Genomic DNA, 20944 nt, shown 5'->3' with positions numbered 1-20944 from the left:
GGAGTATAAATTTACAAGGATAATTACCAACGCATTACACCAAGTGCAGTAACTTACTTGTTAGCACAATTTGGCAGATGTGTGTCACATGGAAAGTGGAACAGCTGAAACTGTGACAGGTTGCTGAAAAATGGCTGGTTTCCTAAGCACCCAGTCCCCTGAGTCTGTACCATAATCTTGTTCTTAAAATGACAACAACAACAAACAAGCAAAGAAAAAGTTTCCACTGCAGAAACTGCTGGCTTGCTAAAATCTATGAAGTGAATTTTCAGTGCCTAAGTGTGGAGAGACTGTTGGGGTCTGTGTCATTAGACCACGCTACCACCGGAGAGAGATCTGGATCTGAATCCTGTCTCTCCTGTCTACCAGTCCCAGGTTCTTGGGAAAGTGAGTTAACTTCTGTGAGCCTCCATTTCCTTATAAAATGGAGATAATAATCTCTAACATATACCGTTGTCATGAGCAGAAAAAATTGTGTGTAGAGTATTTTGTACAGTGCCTGGCAAATAATAAGTGTTCAAGGAAATGGTGTTAAGTAGACTTGCTTAACTAAACATCATCCTTGGCTGCATAATGCAGAGGTGACTACCCATGTGTTTTACCTTTTTTAAAAAAGAAGTGGGCTGGGGGTGGTGGCTCACACCTGTAATTCCAGCACTTTGGGAGGCCGAGGAAGGTGGATCACCTGAGGTCAAGAGTTCGAGACCAGTCTGGCCAACATGGTGAAACCCCATCTCTACTAAAAATACAAAAATTAGCCAGGTGTTATGGCACGGGCCTATAAGCCCAGCTACTTGGGAGGCTAAGGCAGGAGAATCACTTGAACCCAAGAGGCAGAGGTTGCAGTGAGCCTATCATACCATTGCACTGCAGCCTGGGCAACAGAGTGAGACTCTGTCTCAAAAAAAAGAGAGAGAGAGAGAAGAGAGAAGAAGAAGAAGGGAGAGAGATAAGAGAGAAGAGAAAGAGAAGAGAGACAGAGAGAGAAAGCGACAGAGAGAAAAAAAGAAAGAGAGAGAGATCACCTGACTCTCAGAAGGTGGGAAGAGAAAAGAGGCGGTAATAATTGAAGTTTTCCCTGGAGACTATACCCAAGAAATTGTGCTTTCCATAGATGAATCATTTTGGGAAAAACAAACAAACAAACAAACAAAACCCAACTACTTATCCTTACTATATGCCACCATGCCACCAGAACTATTTTCTTCCAGGTAAGAAGTTGCAGGGAAATCTCATATTTGAAAGCCTTTTGCGAGTCCATAAAATGGGACCCATTTCCTAAATGACCACTCTTAGCAAATTTTCCGTAATGGATATAACAAGGTATTTCGATTGACAAAGTGGCTCATCTCTCCCTCCCTCTAAGAGAAGGAAATCAAATCATGTCCTAAGCACGGTGCATCTGGTTGTTTATTTTGTGAGCCCCAAGGCTTACAAAAATGCTGTAAGTAAGCACTGCCTAGGAAATACATGCAGTTAAGGCTGAAACAGTTCCAGAAGAGAAAAGATCTTAAATCCTTTTCTGTGACATGAGAAAGCACCTCAAATTCTAATTAAGATGAAGCAATTAGCCACCCACAGATCCTTAACACTGCTTCCCATGGCCAGGCAATCATCTCTATTAAAACCCATTTTAAAGTAAGGAACAAACCCAAAGCTCCATAGGCACATACTTCGCACAAATCAATTACCCCCTCAGACACATTCCTTAAATACTCTCAGGAAAACTCTGCCTGCAGAGAGGGCTTTTATGAAAGGACTCCATCAGACATGATGAGGCTGTTGCAAAAAAAGGGTACCAAGCAGCAAATGTGACAATTTGAGGTAATAAAACCCACTCACAAAGCGGCATGCTGAATCTCTGGTCAGCTGGACAAAGCAAGGCGGGCTGAAGCCTCAGGTTTCCCTGGGCAGTATAACAATTTGTCAACTCCATCCTAAAGGAGTACATCAAGAGAAACAGTTTCTGCCTACTGAAACAAGAACCCAAGAGTTTTTACGTGTGCTCAGACCTGTCTAAACTGAAGTTGCACCAGAGGACTGTCTTCTCACATCTCAATTTGTCATTGAAGTGCCCACAGGGTGCACTTGGCAGTTTCACAATGAGTCCAATCCACTCAAACTTGTTTGCTTTCTCCATCCCAGTTAGGTCCCTTCCTACATAAGACTCCCTTTAATGAGGGGAATTCATTGTTTTCTGCAGCCACAAGTTGCTTCTACATTCAGCAATAGAACAGCTATACAACGGTCAGTAAGTCAGTAAGATCTAAGTATCTTTCTCAAGAACTAAGGTTGTTTCTCAATCCAATAAAGTTACTCCAATAACCTATTACTTCTCAACTGAACAAGAGCCTTTCTTCCCTCTGTGTCTGTGGATTTTTTTTTGAGTTGGAAAATTTCCCATCAAGCAAGACATCAAAAATGTTGATCTAGACCGGCACTGTCCAGATGATTAAATTTAAATTTTTCCTAGGAGCTACTTTTAAAAGGAAAATGAAACAAATTAATTCTAAGAGAATATTTTGCTTAACCGATACATCCCAGAAATATTACCATTTCAATATACAATCAATATAAAACATAATTAATGAGATGTTTTGCATTCATTTTTCATACATTCTTTTTCTCATACTATATTAGACTATGCTGATCTAGAGCTATGTTCAAATTGACATGTAGCAAGATGGATATAGTTAATAATACTGTAATGCCTACAGGAAATTTGCTGGGAGAGCAGATTTCAAGTGCTTTCACCAAAAAAAAGGTAATGATGTAAAGGAATGGATATGTTAATTTGCTTCACTGTCATAATCATTTCACTATATCAAAACATCTCATTGCATACCTTAAATATATACAATTTTTATTAAAAAGAAAAAAATTGACATGAAAAGACTTCCATAACTCACTATTCTATGAATAGTTTACCAAAGTGTGTATGCAGTAAGGTCTCATTTTAAGTTTATAAAAATCTATATGTATTCAGATATGCAAAGAAAATAGTCTATAAGGGAAGACACCAACAGTATTAGTAGTTATCTCTGAGAGGTAGAATTATGGATAGTCTTTACTTTCTAATTTGCACTCTTTTGTACTTTCTAAATTTTTTTGCAGTAAGCATATACTGCTTTAATTATCAAAGTAACTATAAGCCTAGTCTTTAAAAAAATCTCTCCCTTGTTTTAAGTTATTAGTCCCCTGATCCTGCTGGCACTATAGTCATTGCCCTATTTCCAGCTAACAGAAGAGATGGCCAAACAGCATGACCTTACCACCCCACCCAGCACTGTCATACTTACAGCCAATCATCATAATGGCCACTGCAAAGATCTTCTCAATGTCTGTGGATGGGGCGATGTTCCCAAAGCCCACACTGGTGAGGCTGGTCATTGTGAAATACAACGAGGAGATGTAGACAGAATTCTTGCTGGGACCACCTTCCCACTTCCCTGAGCCAGACCCATTAAACTGGTAAGGGGTGCCAATGTCCATCGCTAGTTGGTACAGCCAGCTGTTGTTGCGGATTGTCTTGGTGTCCTCGTCAAAGATCTCATAGTCCCCAATGCTGTACCAGATGCAGGCCATCCAGTGTGCAGCCAGCCCAAACACACACACCAGCAGGACCAGCACAGCAGCTCCATATTCAATGTAGTGGTCCAGCTTACGGGCCACTCGCCCAAGACGGAGCAGCCGGACAACTTTTAGAGAGCTGAACAGGCTGCTGATGCCCTGGGAGAAGAGGAACACAGCGTCAGGGCCAAAGAACCAAAGATACTACTCTCGTCCCCTCCGCCCCACTTGGGCCATTATTTTAAGCATACTATATTTCCATGAGATGCAATATTATGCAACCCTTAAAAAAAGTAAAATTAGAATTTTATTCCAAGATGTATGAAATGAAAATTCCCGTTAGCATTTTCTACTTCCATTAAAAAGCAAGTAAGCAAGCAGACAAAACAAATAGAATTAGAATTATATTGTACATAATAAACAAATATATGTGGGCATCTTTCCATATCATTACTTACTTTAAAAAATTTTAAGGGTTGTGTAATATTTCATCTCACAGAAATGAGATATTGCATAATATGAAAAAAGTTTAAGGGTTGCATAACATTGATTTCATATTGCATAACATTTCATCCAAATTATATTGTGCATAAATATGCAAATATATATGTACTGAAAATGGTTGGGAAGTACACCAAAATATTAAGAGGTTATTGCTGCATTAGCAAGTTATGAAATTACAGGTAATTTTATATTTTGTATATATTTTTGTTATATTTACTTAATTTCTATAATATTTATAATTTTAAAAAATAAGTTTATAAATTTAAAAACAAATATAGTTTTTGAAAAGCTAAAAATAAAGAAATAGCTGAGAAGAATAAAGAACTGAGATTCTGTTTCCTCAGAAACATTATAAATTCTTAGAAGGCCATATCACTTCTGTCAGGCCAGGGATTATACAATCAGACACCACCTACTTAAATACAATCAGTCAAGGAATCTAAAAGCTAGAAGGAACCTTCCGATTTCACCTGGTCAAGCCTCTTCCCTTCTGGCTGGCATCCACTGATCACACCAAGCCAGGTCTATTCTCCAAATAGTAGTTTTCTAGGGAACAGCATTGTGGTAGTGAAGAAAACACTTGAGTACAAACCTGGAAAATGGGGCCTGAGACCAATATAAACCACTAACTTGCTGTGAATTTGGATAATTCAGCTACCTCTCGGTTCTCTTCTCTAGACAATGGGAGGTGGACTGAGGATCTCTAAGTCTTCTCCATATACTAACATATTCTTATTACCAAAGATAGCTGAAACATATTGCAGAAGCCATATCATTTAAAACCCCAAACCTAAGGTGTTCTAACGTGATTCCAAGATGTATGCAAGTGAAGTTTCTGTTAGCTTTTTTCTACCTCCATTACAAAGCAAATAAACAAGCAAACAAAACAGACATTTGAGTCAAGACTTTGTCCTCCCTTAAATAGCAAAAATCCAAGAAAGGATGATGTCCTTCACTAAGTAGATTGAATTACTTTTCATTATTTTAAACACTAACAGTTTCAATGTTACTGCTATTCTCTCTTGTCCACTGTCCCTTTAATGACAACACTCCAAGGGTCAAGTTATGTCACAGACAAAAGGAAAATGTACAAATGCTTTTTGATGAACCTATGCCAGAGATCCACCAAGAGGCTTTTCCTCTTCCTGGATACAGTTAAACTATATTTTGCAGCTTCTTCCATCTGGGTAGTTCCTGGGGACTAGTTCTTGCCAATGGAATGTGAGGTGAAATATGTCACTTCCAGGCCATGGCAGTTAATAAAGTGTGCTTTCTCTACATGCTTCTTCTCCCCTAGCACATCTTCCAGGTGAGTCTAGCATGACTGTGAGGCCACACATTGAAGGTGGACCCATAGCATGAAAAGAGCCTGGGTCCCGGAAGGACTATGTGGAACATCCCTTCCCCCAAAATCAATTTGAATTGTATTGTGATGTAAATGAGAAAGAAACCTCTGAAATAAGCCACTGGAACTTTGGGGAACATTTGTTACAGCAGCTAGTATTTGCCTTCCCTGACAAATACAGAACCCCTCTGTCATGTGAACACGTAAACCATACGTAGCATAGCCTTGTCAATACAGACCATATATCAGGTTGCCACACAAATTATTTTTATTGAGGTGAGGATGGAAGAGGTGAGATTTATTGCCCTTTAAAAAAAAACTGACAAGTTTGTAGCCATAAAATGTTCAACCATTCTTGTCCAACATACACCAACAAATGGCTAGATGTAAGAATAAGAATAGATTTTTGTAGGCCAAGGAACTACATCTCCAGGGTCAGTCTCATCCAAACCGGTTTTAACAAACCTTACTTTTGGCATGCCCAATATTCCTCCTCTGGGTCTCTTTTTCCCCTATGTGTGTTTTTCTCAAAAACCCACTATGTAAAAAGGGCTGAGAAAATCCCTTATACTAAAGCACAAAAGACTAATGAGGGTAAATGGATATCCTCTCTTTATAGGCATTTATATTCTAACAGAGGAGAAAACCTTGGGAAACCAACTTCCAACAGTGGAATTAAAAGTACCCACAGCCTGCATGGAGGAGATATTTTGGGAGGCAAAGGAGTGTTTTTGATGACTCAGAAATCAAACACCACATAAGCAGCCACCTACTCTCCACCTCCTCATAAGGAGGTCCCTGAAATCATCTTTCAAACAGTTCTACTCTGAAGCAGAACTTACTGCCCAGGGCAAAATGGCCTTGTCATTTTTCCTTACTTGTATTCAGTTCAAAGCAACATTTATGTAGAACCCACTATGTACTCTTTGTGCTAATGCTATAGAGAAGAGATTAAACCGACAGTGTCTTTTTCTTCTTGTTCACTATTGTATCTCCAACACCTAGAATATGGAAGGTGCTCAATAGGGAGAAAATGAGGAAGAATCAAAAGCATAATAATAGTGAGAGATACAAGACATGATAACTGAAAATATATTTCTGCCTAATAATTGCAGAATTGGAGAGCTAAGAGGGAGCATAGAATTCACCTAGGCCAATTCCTCTGAGTTCAGCAATGTCCTCTAGACCACCTTTAAGAAATGGTCATCCAGCCTCTCCTAGACCACTCCCACTCCTACTACCTCTGAAGAGCAGACTTCTGTGGCAGTCATTTATAGAGATAAACTGCCATTGGGGGTCCCATCATCTTTCTTATCTCCCTCTTACTTCGTCCTTTCTCCATCCTTCCTCTGTGGCCACCACAGTCCATGCAATTACTAGCCAAAGGCCATGCTATTCTCTAGCCATACACTCAAAGTGTTGCAAGCATCCCACATTGTGGAGGCACAATTGTACGACTGTGCCTGCTCAGACTGGTCCTTCAGCCCAGAATGCTCAGCATTCCTGTTTTGCATACTAGTGAGTCTTCAGGTTTGTCACCAACTCCAACCAAGTACCAACTCCTTCATGTGTCCATAAGTATTCTATATTCGTTATCACTTGAACACATTGCCTTGCATTAATTTCCTGTACCTATTTCCCCAACTACATCAGGAACTATACCTCTCTGAAGGCAATAGCCACTTTTTATTCATTTTGAAAGCCCATGTATTCAGCATGTGTTGTGTTAAATAAGGTCCCCACAAAAGTCTATGTCCTTCCTAGAACCTCAGAATGTGACCTCATTTGGAAAAAGGATCATTGCAGGTATAGTTTGCTAAGATGAGGTCATACTGAAATAGGGTAGATCTTTAATCCAGTATTACTGGTGTCCTTATAAGAAGAGAAGAGATGGATACAGAGGGAAAATAGTATGTAACAGATGCAGATACAAGGACTGGAGTGATGCAGATACAGATTGGAGGGAGGTATCTTCAAGTTAAGGAATGCCAAAAATTGCCATCATTACTAGAGGCTAAGAGAAAGGCATGCAATAGATTCTCCCCATGGCTCTGCCTACACCTTGATTTTAGACTTCTAGCCTCCAGAACTGTAAGAGAATAAATTTATGCAGTAACATGCTACAGCAGCCCTAGGGAATGAATATACCCATACAAGGTCTAGAGCCCAGTGCCTTTGCAGAAAGGGTCTTCAATATTTTCTCAACTAAATTGAAGTTTGAATTATTATACAATTCTTTCTTGTTATAAAGAGCCCCTGAAACAATAAAAAACAAGCATTTTTTTCATTGTGTTGTTTATCTATGTGTACACTGATACTCTACTACACGGTTGTTGCGTTAGTTCTCTTTTACTGCATTAGCAGCTGGAATTCTAGTTATTTAAAAGCATTTTAAGCTATTAATTTGAGATTTTTTTCTTTACTTGCCTGAGTTCAGTAGATGAGATAAATAAAAAAGAATACTCCAAATATTTTTATTTTATTTTAGTACACTAAAAACATGAGACTTCTTGCATCAGAAAACACACCTCACCCCTTGGCTGTCAGAGCTTCTGCACACTGTGGAACCAGGGACTGGCCTACACCTGGGACATATCACCACCAGCAACGCTGTCTCCATGACCAGTGGAGCCACTGTACATGATGTGCACTTCCAGGGTTTCAGAACCAGCCTGTCAGGCAGCTCCAACCCCCAGAAAAGCCACATAACTGCCTCCACTAACAACTGTAGTCTAGGCCACCGAGGCACTCACAGATACCATTGACGTTGATTACAGCCAAAACAAAAACAAAAACAACAAACAAACAAACAAAAAAACCTATTTGGAGACTACACTCCTGGACTCACCCAGACGAAAGCCAAAGTGCCCTACCCAACTGATGCTATAGGATATACTTACAGAAGAGTCCTTCCCTACAAAAGCCACTCCATAAAACTGGAAGAGGTAACAATTCTACCAGATGCACAGATATCAATGTAGGAACACAGGAAACACGAAAAAGAAAGAATGCATGACACCTCTAAAGGAACACAATAATTCTCCAGTAACAGACCCAAAAGAAAAGGAAATCTATAAAATGTCTAAAAAGGAATTCAGAATAATGCTCTTAAAGAAACTCAGTGAGGATCCACTGGGATTAAGAAGGCAGACAGGAGGCAGGACTAGCTTGCAGCTCCCACTTGGATGGACAGAGCAGTGTGTGGAGACTCACACTGTGAACTTTTGCTCCAAGAACTACTGCAGGAATATACCAGCAAAGCCAAAAAATCCACAGACCCTCTGACGGAACTTGATCACTGTTACAGGTTCCTTGATATGCCAAAAACCTGTAAGTCGGCTTGCTTTCTCAGTGGGGAGGCTCACGGCCTCAGGCAGGTTCTTAGCCCTGGTTACCTGCTTCCCAGAAATAGACTCGGTGCTGTTAGGGGGGACATGGTGAGAGTGAGACCAGCCTTTAGGACTGAGGGCTGTATGGGAACAGGGTGAAGCCTGTGACTGCCAGCTTTCCTCTACTTCCCTGGTGACCTGTATGACTCTGCACAGACAGCCATCATCCCCCTGGGAATATAACTCCACTGGACTGGGAACCACACTCCCAACCCCCACAGCAACTGCAGCAAGCCCCACACAAGGAGAGACTGAATTCAGACATGCCTATCCCTGCCCCCAGCTGGTGGTCTTTCTTTACCCTCCCTGGTAGCCAAAGACAAAGGTCATAATCTCTTGGGAGCCCTATGGTACTGCCCACCACCTGAGAAACCTGAATACTTAACCAGGTGTCCCTGGGCAAGTTTTTATCCTCCCTAAAGGACCGCAGCTGATGTAGTCTTGAAAGTGCCATCTCCTGGCTGGTGGCCAACCAACACAAAAAATAGCACACTCAACAAAAACACAACCTCACACCTGTAATCCCAGCACTTTGGGAGACTGAGGCGGGTGAATCACCTGAGGTCAGGAGTTCGAGACCAGCCTGGCAAACACGGTGAAACCCCATCTATACTGAAAACACAAAAAATTAGCCAGGCATGGTGGCAGGTGCCTGTAATGCCAGCTACTCAGGAGGCTGAGGCAGGCGAATCGCTTGAACCCGGGAGGTGGAGGTTGCAGTGGTTGCAGTGAGCCGAGATCGCACCATTGCACTCCAGCCTGGACAACAAGAGCAAAACTACATCTCAAAAAATGCACGCACACACGCACGCACGCACACACACACACGCACACACACACAACTAAGGATCCTCAGAGTCCACTTCAATCCTCTGCTACCTCCACTGGAGCAGGCGCTGCTATCCATGGCTATAAGACCTCAAGATGGATCACATCACAGGACTCTTTGCCAACACTCCCCAGTATGAGCTCGGAGCCCAGTAGCTCCACTGGGTGACCAGACCCAGAAGAGCAAAAACAATCCCTGCAGTTTCGCTCTTAGGAAGCCCCATTCCTAGGGAAAGTGGGAGAACACTGTATCAAGGGAGCACTCTATGGGACAAAAGAATCTGAACAGCAGCCCTTGAATCCCAGAACTTCCCCTCGACATAGTAAATCCAAATAAGAAGGAACCAGCAAAACAATTCTGGTAATATGACAAAACAAGCTTCTGTGACACCCCAAAAGATCATACCAGCTCACCAGCAATGGATCCAAACCAAGACAAAACTTCTGAATTGCCAAAAAAAGAATTCAGGAGGTCGATTATTAAGCTAATCAAGAAGGCACCAGAGAAAGGTGAAGTCCAACTTAAAGAAATCAAAAACATAATACAGGATATGAAACGAGAATCCTTCAGTGAAATAGATAACATAAATTAAAAAACAATCACAACTTCTGGAAATGAAAGAAACACTTAGAGAAATGCAAAATGCACTGCAAAGTCTCAGGATAGAATTGACCAAGCAGGAGAAAGAACTTCAGAGCCTGAAGACAAGGCTTTCAAATTAGCCCAATCCAACAAAGAAAAAGAAAAAAGAATTTTAAGAAATGAACAAAGCCTCCAAGAAATTTGGGACTATGTTAAACATCCAAACCTAAGAATAATTGGTATTCCTGAGGAAGAAGAGAAATCTAGAAGTTTGGAAACCATATTTGAGGGAATAATCAAGAAAAACTTCCCCAGCCTTGCTAGAGATCTAGACATCCAAATAATAGAAGCTCAAAGAACACCAAGAGGAGTCACTGGAAAAAGGTCATTGCCTAGGCACACAGTCATCAGGTTATCTAAAGCCAAGACAAAGGAAAGAATCTTAAGACCTGTGAGGCAAAAGCATCAGGTAACCTATAAAGGAAAACCTATCAGCTTAACAGCGGATTTCTCACCAGAAACCCTACAAACTTGAATGAACTGGGATCCTATTTTTAGCCTCCTTAAACAAAACAATTATCAGCCAAAAATTTTGTATCCAGCAAAACTAAGCTTCATAAATGAAGGTAAGATGCAATCTTTTCCAGATAAACAAATGCTGAGAGAATTCACCATTAACAAGTCATCACTACAAGAACTGCTAAAAGGAGCTCTAAATCTTGAAACAAATCCTTGAAATACACCAAAATAGAACCTCCTTAAAGCACAAATCTCACAGGACCTATATAACAATAACACAATGGAAAAAAAAAAGATATTCAGGCAACAAATATATGATGAATAGAATAATATCTCAAATCTCACTCAATACTAACATTGAATGTAAATGACCTAAAGGCTCCACTTAAAAGATACAGAATGGCAGAATGGATAAGAATTCACCAACCAAATTTCTGATGTCTTCAGGAGACTCACCTAACACATAGGGACTCACATAAATTTAAGGTAAAGAGGTGGAAAAAGATATTCTATGCAAATGGTCAACAAAAGTGAGCAGGAGTGGCTATTCTTATATCAGACAAAACAAACTTTAAAACAATAGCAGTTAAAAAAAGACAAAAGGGGCACCATATAATGATAAAAGGCCTTGTCCAACAGGAAAATATGACAATTCTAAATATATATGCACCTAACACTGAAGCTCCCAAATTTATAAAACAATTAGTACTAGACCTAAGAAATGAGATAGATGGCAACACAATAATAGTGGGGGACTTTAATACTCCACTGACAATACTAGATAGGTCATCAAGACAGAAAGTCAACAAAGAAGCTTAAACTGTACCCTACCACAAATAAACTTAACAGATATTTACACAACATTCTAACCAACAACTGCAGAATACACATTCAGCACATGGAACATTCTCCAAGACAGACCATATGATAGGACACAAAACAAGTCTCAGTAAATTTAAGACAATCTAAATTATATCAAGTACTCCCTCAAACCACAGTGGAATAAAATTGGAAATGAACTCCAAAAGGAACCCTCAAAACCATGCAAATACATGGAAATTAAATAACCTGCTCCTGAATGATCACTGGGTCAAAAATGAAATCCAGAAGAAAATTTAAAAATTCTTTGAACTGAACGATAATAGTGAAACAACCTATCAAAACCTCTGGGATATAGCAAGAGCAGTGTTAAGATGAAAGTTCATAGCCGTAAGTGTCTACATCAAAAAGTCTGAAAGAGCACAAATAGACAACCTAAGGTCACACCTTACAGAACCGCACAAACAAGAACAATCCAAACCCAAACCCAAACCCAGCAGAAGAAAAGAAACAACAAAGATAGAGCAGAACTAAATGAAACAAACAAAAAGAATGAAACAAAAAGATGGTTCTTTGAAAAGATAAAATTGATGGACCATTAGCAAGATTAACCAAAAAAGAAAAGACCCAAATAAGCTCAATTACAAACGAAACGGGAGATAGTACAACTAATACCACAGAAATACAAAAGATTATTCAAGGCTACTGTGAAAACCTTTATGCACATAAACTAGAAAACCTAGAGGAGATGAATAAATTCCTGGAAAAATACAATCTTCCTAGATTTAACCAGGAAGATACAGAATCTCAGAACAGACCAATAACAAGTAGCGAGATTGAAATAATTTAAAAATTTCTGCCAAGAAAAAGTCAAGGGCCAGATGGATTCACAGCTGAATTCTATCAGATATTTTGAGAATTTATATCAATCTACTGACACTATTCCAAAAGATAGAGAAAGAGGGAATCCTCCGTAAATCATTCTGTGAAGCCAGTATAACCCTACTACCAAAATCAGGGAAGGACATGACCAAAAAAGAAAACTACAGGCCAATATCCCTGATGAACACAGATTAAAAAATCCTCAACAAAATACTAATGAACAGAATCCAACATCATATTAAAAAGATAATCCACCATGATCAAGTGGGTTTCATACCAGGGATGCAGAGACGGTTTAACATACACAAGTCAATAAATGTGATACACCACATAAACAGAAATAAAAACAAAAATCACACGATCATCTCAATAGATGCAGAAAAAGCATTTGACAAAATTCAGCATCTCTTTATGATTAAAACTCTCAGCAAAATCTGCATAGAAGGAACACACCTTAAGGTAATAAAAGCCATGTATGACAAACCACAGCCAACATCATACAGAACAGGGAAAAGAAAGCATTCCCCCATGAGAACTGGAACAACACAAGGATGCCCACTTTCACCACTTCTATTCAACATAGTACTGATAGACTTAGCCAGAGCAATCAGACAAGAGAGAAATCAAGGGCATCCAAATCAATAAAGAGGGACTCAAACTGTCACTGTTTGCTGATGATATAATCATATACCTAGAAAACCCTAAAAAGACTCATCCAAAAAGCTCCTAGAACTGATAAAAGCATTCAGCAAATTTTCCAGATACAAAATTAATGTACGCAAATCAGTAGCTCTTTTATTCACCAACAGCAATCAAGCTGAGAATTAAATCAAGAACTGAATCCCTTTCACAATAACCGCAAAAAAATAAAGTAAAATACATAGGAATATACTTAACCAAGGAGGTGAAAGACCTCTACAAGGAAAACTACAAAACACTGCTGAAAGAAATCATAGACGACACAGACAAATGGAAACATATCCCATGCTCATGGATGGGTAGAATCAATATCATGAAAATGACCATACTGCCAAAAGCAATCTACAAATTCAATGCAATTCCCATCAAAATATCACCATCATTCTTCACAGAACTAGAAAAAAAAATCCTAAAATTCTTATGGAATCAAAAGAGAGCCCATATAGCCAAAGCAAGACTAAGCAAAAAGAAAAAATCTGGAGGCATCAGATTACCTAACTGCAAACTACATTATAAGACCATAGTCACCAAAATAGCATGGTACTGGTATAAAAATAAGCACATAGACCAATGGAATAGAATAAGGAACCCAGAAGTAAACCCAAATACTTACAGCCAACCAATCTTTGACAAAGCAAACCAAAAATAAAGTGGGGAAAAGACACCTTATTCAACAAATGGTGCTGGGATGATTGGCAAGCCACATGTAGAAGAATAAAACTGAATCCTCATCACTCACCTTATACAAAAATCAACTCAAGATGGATCAAAGACTTAAATCTAAGACCCGAAACCATAACAAGTCTAGAAGATAACATTGGAAAAACATTTCTAGACATTGACTTAGGCAAAGACTTCATGACCAAGAACCCAAAAGCAAATGCAACAAAAACAAAGATAAATAGGTAGGACTTAATTAAACTAAAAAGCTTCTGCACAGCAAAATAAATAAGGAGCAGAGTTAACAGACAATCCACAGAGTGGGAGAAAATCTTCACAATCTATACATCTGACAAAGGACTAATATCCAGAATCTACAAAGAACTCAAATCAGCAAGAAAAAAACAATCTCATCAAAAAGTGGGCTAAGGACATAAATAGACAATTCTCAAAAGAAGATATACAAATGGCCAGCAAGCATATGGAAAAATGCTAAACATTACTAATTACAGGGAAACCACAATGCGTACTTCACTCCTACAGAATGGCCATAATAAAAAAATCAAAAATAACAGACATTGGCAAGGATACAGTGAAAAGGGAACACTTTCACATTGTTGGTGAGACTGTAAGCTAGTACAACCACTATGGAAAACAGTGTGGAGATTCCTTAAAGAACTGAAAGTAGATCTACCATTTGATCTAACAATCCCACTACTAGGTATCTACCCAGAGGAAAAGAAGTCATTATACGAAAAAGATACTTGCACACACGTTTATTGCAGCACAGTTTGCAATCGCAAAAATATGGAACCAGCCCAAATGCATGTCAATCAACAAGTGGATAAAGTGTGCTGAATATACATACCATGGAATACTACTCAGCTATAAAAAAGAATAAAATAATGGCATTCACAGCAACCTGGATGGAATTAGAGACTATCATTCTAAATGAAGTAACTCAAGAATGGAAAAACAAACATTGTATGTTCTCGCTCATATGTGGGAGCTAAGCTATGAGGATGCAAAGGCATAAGAATGATACATTGGACTTTGGAGACTCAGGGGAAAGGGTGGGAGTAGTAAGGGCTAAAAGACTAGACACTGGATACAGTGTACACTGCTCTGGTGATGGGTGCACCAAAATCTCAGAAATCACCACTAAAGAACTTGTTCATGTAACCAAACACAAACTGTTCCCCAGAAACCTAATAAAATTTTAAAAAATTAAAACAAAATAAACTCAGTGAGACATAAAAGAATACAGATAGATAATTCAGCAAAACTAAGAAAAACAACTCATGATCTAAATGAGAAATTCAACAAAGAGATAGATACCATAAAAGAGAACAAAACAGAAATCTTGGAGGTGAACTCAGTGAACGAAATAAAAAACACAATCCAGAGTGTCAACAACAGACCTAGTTCAAGCAGAAGAAACAATTTCTGAACTTGAGACGAGCCTCTTGAAGTAATCCAGAGGACAAACAAATAAAAAGTAATGAAGAAAGTCTATGGGACACCATTAAGTTAATAAATTTTTACATTATGTAAATTCAAGAAGGTGAAAAGACACTTAAGAAAACCTACTTAATGAAATAATAGTTGGAAACTTCCCATATCTTGGGAGAGATATGGACATCCACCCACATCCAGGAAGTTTGACGGTCCCCAAATAGTTTCCACCCAATAAGGGTTATCTGTGAGGCACATTATAGTCAAACTGTTAGAAGTCAAAGATAGAATTCTAAAAACAGCAAGAGAAAAAGCTTCAAGTCACATATCAGGGAATCACCATTTCTTATGAGAAATGCTTAAGAGAGTCCAACATCTAGAAAAGAAAGGATGATAACTACTATGATAAAAACATATGAAAGTATAAAACTTACTGGCTGAGGAGATATGCAAATGAGAATGAAAAAGAAATTAAACCTTGTCACTACAGAAAACCACCAAACCACAAAGATAAACAGTAACAGAGAAAATGAGGAATATCTAAATCACCAAAACAACAAAAATAACAGAAGTACTAACCTATCAATAATAACCTTGAATGTGAAGGTATTATGTTACCCAATTAAAAGATATACACTGCATGAATGAATAAAAAACCAAGACTCAACTACAGGCTACCTAAAAGAAACCCACTTCACCTGTAAAAATACACAGAGACTGAAAAAGAAAGGATGGAAAAAAAAATACTCCATGCAAACAGAAACCAAAACCAAGCAGGAGTAGCACACTTATGTAAGAAAAAATAAACTCTAAGCCAAAAACTGTAAAAAGAGACAAAGAAGTTCCTTATCTAATGATCAAAGAATTAATTTAGCAAGACAATATAATAACTGTAAATATATAGGCACCCAACACTGGAGCTCTCATATATATAAAGCACATATTACTAGATCTAAAAGAAAAGATAGACCCCAATAAAATACAAGTTGGTGACTTCAACATCCCACTCTCAGCATTAGATAGATCATTTAGACAGAAAATCAACAAACAAACATCAGATTTAAACTGTACTACAGACCAAACAGACCTCATAGACATTTACCCACATTTCATCGAACAGTTGCAGAATACATATTTCTCTTATTAGCAAAAGGAACGTTCTCCAGGATAGATCATATGTTAGGCCACAGAATAAGTCATGAGAAGTTTTTAAAAATTAAATCATATCAAGTATCTTTTCATACCACAACTGAATAAAACTAGAAATCAATAAATACAGCAACTTTGAAAACTATACAAATACATAGAAATTAAACAACATGCTCCTAAATGACCAATGGATCTCTAAAGAAATTAAGAAGGAAATTTAAAATTTTCTTAAAACAAGTGAAAACAGAAACACAACATACCAAAAACAATGGGATACAGCAAAGGTAATACTAAGCAGGAAGGTTATAGCAATAAACAGCTACATCAAAAAAGCAGAAAGACATTGAATAAGCAGCCTCACAGTGAACTCAAGGAAGTAGAAAAGCAAGAACAAACCAAACAAAATTAGTAGAAGGAAAGAAGCAACAAGAATCAGAACAAAAATAAATGAAATAGAGACTTAAAAACATACAAAAAAAATAAAATGAGAAGTTATTTTTTTCAAAAGGTAAGCAAAATCAACAAACCATTAGCTAAACCAACTAAGAAAAAAAGAGGTAAGACCCAAATAAATAAAATCAGAAATGAAAAAGGTGACATTACAATGGATAACACAGAAATAGAAAGGATCATTAGAGACTATTATAAACAGGAACCATCACACTGACTTCAAAATTTACTACAAAGCTATAGTAACCAAAACAGCACAGTACTGGCATTAAAACAGACACATAGACCAATGGATAGAAAAAAGAACCCAGAAATAAACCCATGTATTTACATCCAACTTATTTTCAAAAAAGGTCCCAAGGACATACATTGGGGAAAGGACAGTCTCTTCAATAAATGATGCTGGGGAAACTGGATATCCATATACGGAAGGATGAAACTAGACTCCTATCTCTCACCACATGCAAAAACCAACTCGAAATGGATTAAACACTTACATGTAAGACTAGAAATTATGAAACTACTGTAAGAAAACTTATGGAAAATGTTTCAGGACATTAGTCTGGGAAAAGATTTTATAGGTAACCCCTCAAAAGTAAAGGTAGCAAAGCCAGAAGAGACAAATGGGATTATATAAAACTACAAAGCTTCTGTAAAGCAAAGGAAACAATCCACAGAGTGAAGAGACAACCTAAAGAATGGATTTGTAAACTCTTCATCCAACAAGGATGAATATCCTTAAATAACATCTAGAATATACAAGGAACTCAAAAGCAAAACATTTAAAATAATCTGATTAAGAATTGGCAGATGGGCTGGGCGCGGTGGCTCACGCCTGTAATCCCAGCACTTTGGGAGGCCAAGGTGGACAGATCATGAGGTCAGGAGTTCCAGACTAGCCTGGCCAATATGGTACCAAAAATACAAAAATTAGCTGGGCAGGGTGGCTCGCGCCTGTAGTCCCAGCTACTCGGGAGGCTGAGGCAGAAGAATCGCTTGAACCCAGGAGGTGGACGTTGCAGTAAGCCGAGATGGTGACATTGCACTCCAGCCTGGGTAACAGAGCAAGACTCTGTCTCCAAAAAAAAAAAAGAATTGGCAGATGATCTAAAAAGTATATGAAAAAATGCTCAACATCATTAATCATTAGGGAAATGTAAATCAAAACCACAATGAGATACCATCTCATTCCAGTTAGAATGGCTACTATCAAAAAGATAAAAAGTAACAATTGCTAGTGAGGATGAGATGAAAAAGGAACTCTTGTACACTACTGGTAGCAATATAAATGGGTTCAGTCACTATAGACAACAGTAAGGAAGCTCTTCAGAAAACTAAAAATAGAACCATCATATGATCCAGATATCCCAATGCTGGGTTATGCCCAAAGGAAAGGGAATCAGTTATGTCAAAGAGATAGCTGCACTCATGTTTACTATAGCACTGTTCACAATAGCTAAGATATGGAATTTACCTTAGTGTCATCAACAGATAAATGGACAAAGAAAATGTCACACACACACAAATACTATTCAGCCATAAAAAAATAAAATAAAATCCTGTCATTTGCAGGATGACAAATGGATGAGCCTGGAACACATTATGTTAAATGAAATGAACCAGGCACAAAAAGATAAATATTACATGCTCACACTTATATACGGAAGGTAAAAAGGTTTTCTCATAGAGGTAGAGAGCAAAAACAATGGTTACCAGAGACTGAAAAGGGGAGAGAGAATAGGGAGAGTTCAGTTATTGGATACAAAATTACAACTTGAGAGGAGCAATACATTCTAGTATCCTATAGCACTACAGGGTGACTACAGTTAATAACTTATTATACGTTTTTAAATAGCTAAAAGAGTTCCTAGCACAAAGAAGTGATAAATGCTTGAGGTGATTGATATGCTAAATACACTGATTTGACCAGTATACATTGTATACATGTATTGAAAATCACACTGTACCCCATAAAAATGAACTGTTATGTGCCAATTAAAAATAATTTTAAAAGAAAACCTACCTCACATTTCAAATAATTCCATAGAGTTCTTTAACACAACCTTGCAATTACGAACAATCAAGAATTTCAAGTTGGATCAACATGGATGAAGAGACAGTGAGAACCTATTTTAGTGAGCTTTATCCCTGAAGGCCAACATCTATGACTGGAGAGAATGCGTTGGTAAATCTCAGTAACCTCTGTTGTAGTTATACTGATGCAATTCAAATTGAAATGGAAATTTAGCAATTATTAGATTCATCTGTGTGCAAGCTAGCAAATTTTAGCCATTCACTTGGCCTAAATAAAGCATTCCCTTAAACTGGGCTTTACATTGTCTTCTCATCTAACCAGGTTCACCAATTCTCTGCTCGATTTTATCTTTTCTGTCATAGACAGGGAAATAACAGTCACAGACTGATGACAATGTGTTGCTGAAAAGAACCACTTAGTCTTTCAGGTTGATAGATAGTTCTGACAGGCTTCCAGGTCCATATGGAGACACAATCACATCCATAGCAAATTCTGCAGGAAAACTTTTTTTAAAGTTTCCTGATTGCTTTCAACCCCATATTACTCATCACTACTCTTTCCCTGCATCCTCCTCCAGCTAAAGACCTCCTTTTCAATGCTTCCCTCTGAGACCTCTGGAACCCATCTTCATGTGTAGAGAAATTCCCAACCTCAACATCTTCATAGGTTGTTCTCACCACCTTCTTGCTTTAGTTGAAACCTGGCTTTCCCCCAGCACCCTGCTTTTTTTCCCTCTTCTCCCTTACATCCTGGAGTTAATAGTAGAGAGTTTTCAAGCTCTACACTTACATCTTCCAAACAAGTGCTATTTGGCACTCAAAAACCAAAATTCTCCTCTCCCTTAACATTCATGCTATCAAGCAATACCACATCCTCATTACTGCTATCTAATTATGAATGGGTGACATCTGTTTAATGCTTACAAATATGCCAGAAATTAGACTTAGTATTTTCATTAATTATCTTGCATACCAATTTCTTGGTCCCTCCCTTATAGCCCCTGAATCTTTTCTCCTGGCTCCCCAGTCAATCTCCTGCTGTCAGCACAGGAACCTTTAATGTCCATGAGGAAAAATCATTCAACACTCTATTCTTTGACCTCCTCATTGCCAATGATCTTTACCTTTATTCCACATCATCACTGGAAACCACACCAGCTCTGAAATATTTACACATGAGCATTCTACACGATGAGTGCAACTTTCCATGCCTCCCACTCTTTTCCACTTATCGCCATCCTACCTAATTTTTGGCTTCTCTTTGATATCTCTATTCCTCATCTCTTTTTATTTTTCCAGCTATCAACTCTGCAGATTCCACTTCCTTTTGTATCACACTAGACTCTGTTAGTTACATCACTTCGAGTACTCTCTTCCCACCGCTCTAACAACCTTGCTCCTTGCCCTCCTGCCACATTTGCCCTGCCAAACTTCCTAACATTCCTTTCTAAAACTACAATCAACACACAACGGCTCAATTTCTCATTTACCACTTATTTTTCCATCCATCACAATCAGACGTTCACTCTTACCGCTTCTCAGAATCTACCTTCCCCAGGGTTACCAATGACTTTCTAATTTTGTACGTTCAGCACTTGACACTTGTAATGAACATTTGACATTCTGTATGGCCACACAGTATCTCAACTAACTGTCTTCCTGTGTTTGAGGAATCATCACCTTACAAGGTGTATCCTGTCTCCTACCACACAAGCTGAGCATGCCAGAATACCTGCTTTTCCATGTAACTACAGTATGAGCACATGATCTAGAATTGGCCCATCAGAGGTACCCACTCCAGTAACTGAATAGTACCTAATGGAGGAACTACACAAGACCCTTTTGGTTAGAGCATGGCAGTATTGCTAGTTCCCAGAGGCAGTGGATCGTGTTCCGGAAGTGGTATTCAGTGTCCCCTGATGGTTTTATCAGCTGTGTATATTACAGGTCCATGTCCAGTAGCAGCAGCAGCGGTATATTCCTGTTCTCATTCTACAACATGATTTGGGGCATTGTTCCTGGCCACGTAGCCTCCAAATGTTTTCCTGATCTTTCCAA

The 20944-nt window shown here is 38.5% G+C and overlaps 1 protein-coding gene across 2 annotated transcripts in view; it reads right to left on the bottom strand.

Moving 5' to 3' along the window:
* Nucleotides 1-20944, bottom strand: part of KCNH1 (potassium voltage-gated channel subfamily H member 1) — a 446156-nt gene that overhangs the window by 244471 nt on the left and 180741 nt on the right. For both annotated transcript variants that reach the window (XM_003893141.5, XM_003893140.5), the window contains exon 7: nucleotides 3300-3729. In XM_003893141.5, coding sequence (XP_003893190.1) covers nucleotides 3300-3729 — 430 coding nt within the window. The remainder of the gene's footprint in view (nucleotides 1-3299; nucleotides 3730-20944) is intronic.

The sequence above is a fragment of the Papio anubis genome, chromosome 1 (assembly GCF_008728515.1).
Source record: "Papio anubis isolate 15944 chromosome 1, Panubis1.0, whole genome shotgun sequence".
NCBI classification, from domain to species: Eukaryota; Metazoa; Chordata; class Mammalia; order Primates; family Cercopithecidae; genus Papio; species Papio anubis.
The sequence above is the reverse complement of the archived record's forward strand: the minus strand, read 5'-3'. Positions and strand labels throughout refer to the sequence as shown.